Source organism: Cottoperca gobio, unplaced genomic scaffold (assembly GCF_900634415.1).
Source record: "Cottoperca gobio unplaced genomic scaffold, fCotGob3.1 fCotGob3_2arrow_ctg1, whole genome shotgun sequence".
Taxonomy (NCBI): Eukaryota; Metazoa; Chordata; class Actinopteri; order Perciformes; family Bovichtidae; genus Cottoperca; species Cottoperca gobio.
This window is the reverse complement of record NW_021166910.1, coordinates 248,649-256,215: the sequence shown is the minus strand read 5'-3', so window position 1 is coordinate 256,215 and position 7,567 is coordinate 248,649. Positions and strand designations below refer to the sequence as shown.

Below are 7,567 nucleotides of genomic sequence, written 5' to 3'. Positions count from 1 at the left end.
GGATATCCTCCTCCTCTACTGTTAGGGAATCCTCCTCTTCCTTGGTAGGAGTTTCCTCCTCCTTGGTAGGAGTTTCCTCCTCCTTGTTGCCCATACTGGTGGCAATCTTTGACCCAGTGAGATGCGCTTCCACAATTAAAGCATCCCTGTAGCGGAGCTCTTTCATAATTTCTGTAGCGGTTGTTACCCCCTCTCCATGCTCCTCTGTTTGGTACTTGCCATGGAGGTCCATTCTGAGGAACTTGTTGCTGTGTATGAGTCTGTATTGTTGTTTCTGGGAATTCTCCAGTATCGTACTGTCCCATTAACATCTGTCTCTTATCTTTCTTATTTCTTGAAGCCTCAGTGTCTTTCTCAGCCATTTGAGCCTTTGCCAATCTGCTGGTGATTGTCAGATGTTCTTCCTTCTGCACTTCTGTTTGCCTGTGTTGCTCGTCATGATGCACAAGGTGCTCTCTCCAAAGTGCATTAGGCATTAAGTCTAGTCCCACCACACTCTTCAGACAGTTTTGGACATGAGTAGATAGGGCCTTTATCACTGCATGTCTCCACAACATGGTACATGATGGAGAGATGTCATGTCTTTCTCCAGTGCTGTCTAACCAGACGCCTTCGCTTCTTTTCAGGAAAGCATGCATTTCTTCATCATTTCCTTTCTTTAGGCCTGTCACTGCTGTTATGCTGCGGGTGGTGGGAAAAGCGTCTCTCATAGCATACCAGTAATGATTCCTGTGAGGATTGAAGGATTTTTCATCGTCCTCGTTATTGCATCCAGCGATGAGATCCATGTCTAGCATCGTCTTTTTTCCTTCCAGTCTGCCCATGAGAGTCCTCAAATCTCCCACACACACACGATCTCCTGCTGTGTATTTCTCAAATTCATTCATCCATTTCTGTGCTCCTGAGGTGAGGGGAGGCAATTTGGCCGCCAAACTCTCCAAATCACGATGACTCCAAGCGTGGTATACCATGGGTCCTCCTGGTGTTGCCATGAGTGGCATCTGTTGTGCTGCTCTTTGCTCTTCCATTTTATTTCTGGTTCTAGTCGAAATTGACTGTTCTTTCATCTTCAGTCGTCCTTCTACAAAGTATGTCTTGAAGTCACTCTTTTCTTCTGGGGAAATCGTGCTGAGACTCCTTTCAGAATTCCTTGAGCTTCTTCCAGCTTGTTCAAATTCTTCTTCATCCTCATCAGTTTTATCTTCTTCATACTCTGGTCCCTCCTCGCTTGTTGCTTCTTCCTCCAGTTTTTCCAGGCTGTCATAACCCATTCTTTGGCGTGTACCATCATGTTTGATAATTTCTTCCCTTCTTATTGCATCTTCTTTGCGTCTTTCATCCATTCGTACTGCTTCAGCTACCAGTATTTGCTGTTTGTTTGAAATGGTGTAATCATGGAAAACTGAGTATGAATTTGGGGTGCGTAGTACCTCTTTATGTGGATTTGGAGCAGGGTGAGTAGCAAAATGAGAGGGAGAGTTGAGTAGCTTTTCCTCTAATTTTTCCTCGAGTAGTTGGACATGTTTCATCAGGTGCTCTAGTCGTTTCTCTGTTTCTCCCCCCTCTACTTCCAGACATCCTCCCTTTATGCCCATCATGGGTGCCTGTATTGGAGTGGGATTAACAAGATTGTGACTGGGTGCATATGCTGGAGGGGCGGAGGCTTGTGTCAAATCTGGGTAGAGTTGAGGTGTAGGCTGGATAGGTGTAGTTTCTTCATGTTTGGTGCCTTTTTCTTCTTCTTTTGCTTCCCTGATTACACAAATTGTCTCAGGTGCGGTCTGAGGTATGTTCTTGAAGAGTAGAAGGAGATGCATAGCTCTGGATTTTCTGTTTGCAGCTTTCAATGCGGCTTTCTTTACAGCTCCAAATCTTTGTTTTTCTCCTGTCTTCTCCCATGCTGCCATCTTTTGTTGATATTCGCCATTTTCAAATTCGTAAACTGCCCTTCTTTGGTCCTCACTTGGACCTGGTTGATCATCAGTTGGAAACAATCCTCTTTCTTGCCATGCGAGTAGTAGCTTTTCTGTCTTTGCTCGAACCTTCTTTCTTTCACTCGGTTTGGTGCAGGCATCCAATCGTTGGTACATTTGTTCTTTGTACCGTGCTGTGGACACAACCTTGACTTGCTTTGAGCTTTCAGATGGATCCATCATGTTGAAAATTTGAAATTCCTCAAATGTTGTTCAGTCAGTGGAGATACTCAAAATTCAAATGAATTGAGCGCAAAATGAAAATAAAAATTAGAAAAAAAAAAAAAAATGTTTAAAGTTCAAAAATTAATTGAGCGAGAAATAAAATTAAAAAGCAAAAAATGTTTATGTTTTAAATTAAAATAGAAATGAAATCAAAAAATGTTTACGTTTTAAATCTAAAATAGAAATGAAATCAAAAAATGTTTATGTTTTAAATCTAAAATAGAAAATAAAAATTGGAAGTGTAAATTTCCTAAGTTTAAATCTGGAATCAGAAATAAAAAGAAAACATGGAAATCAAAACCATAAAATGTAAATCTGAAATATAAGTATAATCAAAGGTAAATCAAAGGCAGGACTTCAAACTTTTTCTCTAATGGGCAATTTGTGACAATTATTATAATTATAACTCTTATTTGAATTTTGGGTGTAAATTCAATTTTGTCCACCAGATGGTAGCACTGGACCCAGTTCGCTGAAGAGGCTGGCAGTCCGGCAATGAACTGCTCCAGTGCCTCATGCCCGACGACGTCCTCCGCAGAGTTGGTTCCCGGCTGGAGACAGCACCTGGCTGCGTCATCTTCTGCAGCCCAATCGGCAGTGGCCGAACCGGAGTGTTTCCTGGATCGCCCCTCTGGTGGCCGAGCACTGCAGCAGCTCCCACAGGAGGACACGATCCTCCCGCTGGCACGCCGTATTGTGGCAAGGGCTTTTCCCCTCCTCTGACCTGTCCCTATTCAGGTGCCAGTGTAGCAATCCCTATCTACAGCCAGGTGATATGTAGATAGGAGAGGAGACGTGGGACAGGCTCACAGCTGTTTATTGGTACACTCAAACAAATGCATGTCTTATCAGGTGCTTTTTAGATAGCTCCGAGGTTGCTGACTCCGTCCAGCACCGTGTAATCCCGTGGATTTCTCTCGCTCTGGGTAATCCATGTCTGGGGCTCCAGGACTCAGCCTACTGGAAAATGAACAGGCCAGGCCATCACCATGCATTTTTTATGTGACTGATTACCTGATTCCGTTCAGCTCTCTGGCCTCCAGCTGGGACACTCCCGTCTCCCCTAACCACACTAACCCTAACCACACCCCACTGCCACAAAGTAATTTTACATTTCTTTCTTTGATTTTAAACTACACGTTTTAATCTAAAGACTGCGTATGTTGGCACAATGACGATCCTTGCATACCTAAACTGTCACCCGGTTTTTAACAATACTATAAATGCGGAACAGAATTCTAGACAAATGTTACGGCAAGGTGAACAACGCTTATGTGAGTAGAGCCAAACTATTAAAGTAAACATTTGCACCAGTGAATAGAGTCTCTTAAAAGATGATTTCTCCCTACTCAGCAGAGCATCATAATGTAGGTGCAGGGTGCAGGGTGGTGATGGCCTAGTGGTCTAAGAGCGCCTGCTAAATGACCTGTGTCTCCAGGTAACCGCTGTCCCAGCTCTTCATACTTTCACCAGGGTCGGCGCCATCGCATATGAAACAGACAGGCCACTAATTTTGACAAGAGGCCATTTTTCACACCTCACATTAAGCTGAGGGTAACTGACATTCTGTCAGTGTATACACATACTGAATAGGCTTATATTATGATATCATAACATTTTATGAGAAGCTGCAGCCATTAAAAAATGTGGCATCTTTGGGTTGAATATTTCACTCAGTGTGACATCATATTCTAAAGAAGAAAAACAAACTAATTAATTTAAATAAACTTAGGAGAAAATATAATGACAAACTTTAATGAGTCATGTCTTAGTTGTTTTTCCAGATATGTGGCTTTAGGTTTCTATTGCTGGGAAACAATAGTCAGGCGGGCGTGTTTAGACAGAACAAAAATGCAAACGTATGACATTCACTTCGACTTCAGTGTGAACATATAAAGCTGCGTGCTCAACAACATCTCATCATTTTCAGCAAAGCAGGAGTTAGACATATCTGACTTTGTACCAGCGAACCTAAAGGTGCATCAAGAGCAAAAACCAGACGAACTGCTGAGTCAAGGAAACAGCCGAATGATGAGGTGAGAAACTGCTTCTGCATTTCAAGTAATGACAATCATTCTGATGTACTTAATATCTTATTATTATTGAGCCCCAGAGATCTAAAATCCTCACCTTTAGTCATGAGCTTTGGGTAGTGACCGAAAGATTGAGTTCACAAACAAAAGTGGCCGAAATAAGTTCCCTCAGTAGGGTAGCTGGGCTCAGCATAAGTCATAGGGTATGTAAGCTCAGACATACGGAGGAAATTAAGCTTTCCTTCTGCGGTTTTCCGTCCAAATCTTGAAGACTCTGGGGTAGACCCAGAACACGCTGAGGAAATAATATTTTTATATTATAGAATAGAATTTATATATCTCATCTGGCTTGGGAACACCCTGTGTCACGACGCTGGATTTGCGTTTCCTGTTTTATTTTGAAATGTTCCCTTCCCCTTGTGTCATGTCTTGTATTACTTCCTGCCCTTGTGTATTTGCCTTTCTCCCCCAGTTGTGTCTCGTTCCCTTCATTAGTTTCCTCCTGTGTATTTGCCTTTCTCTCCCAGCTGTGTCTTGTTCCCTCATTTAGTGTCTGTGTGTATATATCCCTGTCTGTCTCAGTGTTCTTTGTCAGTTCATTATTTTTGTTACTCTCCTGTTCTGCTCATGCTATCCATGTTGCCGTGTGCGTCCCTCGTGTACCCTTGTGAATCTTCGTGCTATCCTGTGTCAACCCTGGTTCGTGTTTTCAGTTCTATTTGTTACCTCGTTTTATATATTGGTAAGCTTTTGCTATATAAAGCTCTCTTTTGTTTAACCTCATCTTGGTTTTTGCATTTGGGTCCTCCTTATTACAAAAGGTAACACCCTGGGATCCCCCAGGAGGAGCTGAAAATGTTGCTGCTGAAAGGGAATGAAAGAAAGATGGATGTTTTATTTTCCTTATGACTGTTCATGTTTCCTTTCTTTGTTTACTTGTTTGCTGTCTACTCAGTGCTTCTTACTCCATTCCTTCCTTCCCTCTTCCCTTTCTCCGCATGAGATGAACAGTGGTTATGCACTAATTGCAGACTTCATCACATTAACCTACTTATGATGTGTTTTAATAATTGTTATTTTAATTCTCCACCAGTGCTGATCAGAGTCAAACAACACTGGTGTCCAAACTGGAGGCCCTGCAGTGTCACTTCACCTGGGATCTGGACACCAGCAGGTCCAAACTTTTCCGTTGCAGGGAAAGGTTTGAGGATTTCTTCACCGAGGACGGACACAGCTGGCTGGGTCACATTTACAACCTGCGGGGGTTCATTGAATACAAGCTGGGGTTCACTGAAGAAGCCCAGAGTTTCTTCAACAAGGCTACAGAGGCCTTCCGTCAGATGAGAAACGCAGATGAGGGTCCCTGGTTAGTGGTGAATTACGGAAACCTGGCTTGGCTGCACCACCACCTGGGAGACCCAGCAGAGAGTGAGGCTTACCTGACAAAGGTTGACGCCCTGATGAATGAATACCAATATCCATCTCAGGACGAGCTCCACCCAGAGATCTACGCTGAAAAAGCCTGGACTTTCATAAGGTTTAGCACAGATAAAATGCTGCTGGCTGCAGATTACTTCCAGAGAGCCATTAGGATGCAGCCGGACATGGTGGAGTGGCACACCTACCATGTCAAAGGGTTAATGTTTGCTTCAAAGCACAGCAGCACAGGGCTGGGGGCTGACATCTTGGAGAAAATGAGAATCGCCAAAGAACAGGATCCAGAGAACTTGTACTTTGCTGTTCACTACCTTGAGCATTGTGCTAAGAAAGGAGAAATAATTAAAGATGAAGCATGTAAGCTAGCCAGGGAGGTTTTGAGAAATCCTATCAGCAGCTACAGTGGTATTAAACCATTACTTAGGGTTTACAGAAACTATGTATCTGTTGATGAGGCCATTGATTTGTCAGAGGAGGTTCTGAAAAACCATCCAGATGAGCGTTATCTGATGAGATGTGCTACACTCTGCTACAAATGGAAGATATTTTTCAGTGACAGTCCCCAAAAACAAAGCATGGTAGACAGAGCAATCAGTCTCCATGAAGAGGTGATTTCACTTTACCCTCATTCTTCCCTTGGGAAGAAAATAGACCTTGCAAATATATATTCCAAATCAACTAACGGCAAGGTTAAAGCTAAGCAGATATACCAGGAGCTGCTAAAAAGTGATCTTGATCAGGCAGGCAAACAGATGCTTTACAACAACTACGCAAAATATTTAAACTTCCAAGGACAGGATCGCACCAGCTCACTAAGATATCACATGAAGGCGGCAGAGATACCGCAACAATCCATCTTTCGTGAGAAAAGCATCAAAGTTCTAAAGAACATAAGAGACAAAGGCAAGGACAGAATGTGTCGCTAAATACAGAAGTTTCTGGAAAACCTGCAAGAGCCATAATGTTTTTAACAGCACTGGTTCTGAATCCAGAACAAATATAGGTATTGCATTACCTGAAAATAATCAGTAAATTAATCAAGCTTTGTCTTTTAAACGCAGGTTTCAACACGTGTCTGCACTTTAGTAGTTAATGGAAGACAGATGTTAGATATTGTCACAATATCTAAAAGATTATTTGTAAAATTGTTTATATAGCCTTTGCAATTTGCTTTGCAGTTAGCTTTGTTTTGTGAACTATAAAACTCTTTGATTGGTACTGTAATACTTAACTTGATGTATAAACTGAATATTATCACCAGCTGATTGTATGTATAGAAAATATGTCTCTCTTGAGAATGAGACCCTGTGTCTCAATGAGATTTTACCTATATAAATAAAGGCAAAATAAAAAAATGTCAATCATTGTCTAAGTTGTATACAATAATAAATATGCATTGTGTACACCAATAAAAGTTATTTAAGTGGTTTTTTTTGTTTTGGTGGTTACTATATACAAGAAACTTAAATACATCTGGGGCATCTGTGTTTTTATCACTGATAAGTGGTGCAGACAACACAGTACGACTCAACTTCACCTTTTTGAACTGTCACCCGGTTTTCAATAATACTATAAATGCGGGACAAAATTCTAGACAAATGTTGTATAATTAACATTAGCATCCTCTCCGGGAACCATTACCTTACCGTGGTGGAGAGGTTTGTGTGTCCCTATGAACCTGAGAGCTGTGTTGTCTGCAGCCTGGTGCCCCTGGTAGGGTCTCCCAAGTCAAATTGGTCTCAGGCAAGGGGCCGGACTAAGAATGGTTCAAAACAACCTCATGATACAGAGGGAAAGAGAAGGAGAGACCCTGCCTGGAGGAAGCCTGGGGCCCCCGTCTGGAGCCAGGCCCAGAGGGAGGGCCCGACAGCGAGTGGCTAGTGGCCGGGATTGTCATGG

At 42.4% G+C, this 7,567-nt stretch overlaps 1 protein-coding gene across 1 annotated transcript; it reads left to right on the top strand.

Annotated features, from left to right (window-relative positions):
* The first annotated feature begins 2,713 nt into the window (after positions 1–2,713).
* Positions 2,714–6,954, top strand: LOC115005416 (interferon-induced protein with tetratricopeptide repeats 1-like). Its single transcript, XM_029427214.1, has 3 exons — positions 2,714–2,968; positions 4,827–4,930; positions 5,325–6,954. The coding sequence occupies exons 1-3, from the start codon at positions 2,714–2,716 to the stop codon at positions 6,592–6,594; spliced, it is 1,629 nt and encodes a 542-aa protein (XP_029283074.1). The 3' UTR covers positions 6,595–6,954.
* Positions 6,955–7,567: the final 613 nt, after the last annotated feature.

Bases quoted from the DNA above. Each gene is read 5' to 3' on its own strand.
- LOC115005416 (XM_029427214.1), top strand. From the start codon at position 2,714: ATGCCCGACGACGTCCTCCGCAGAGTTGGTTCCCGGCTGGAGACAGCA. The intron at 2,969-4,826 runs GTGATATGTAGA...GTTCTTTGTCAG, and splicing joins CAATCCCTATCTACAGCCAG to TTCATTATTTTTGTTACTCT. The intron at 4,931-5,324 runs GTTCGTGTTTTC...ATTCTCCACCAG, and splicing joins GCTATCCTGTGTCAACCCTG to TGCTGATCAGAGTCAAACAA.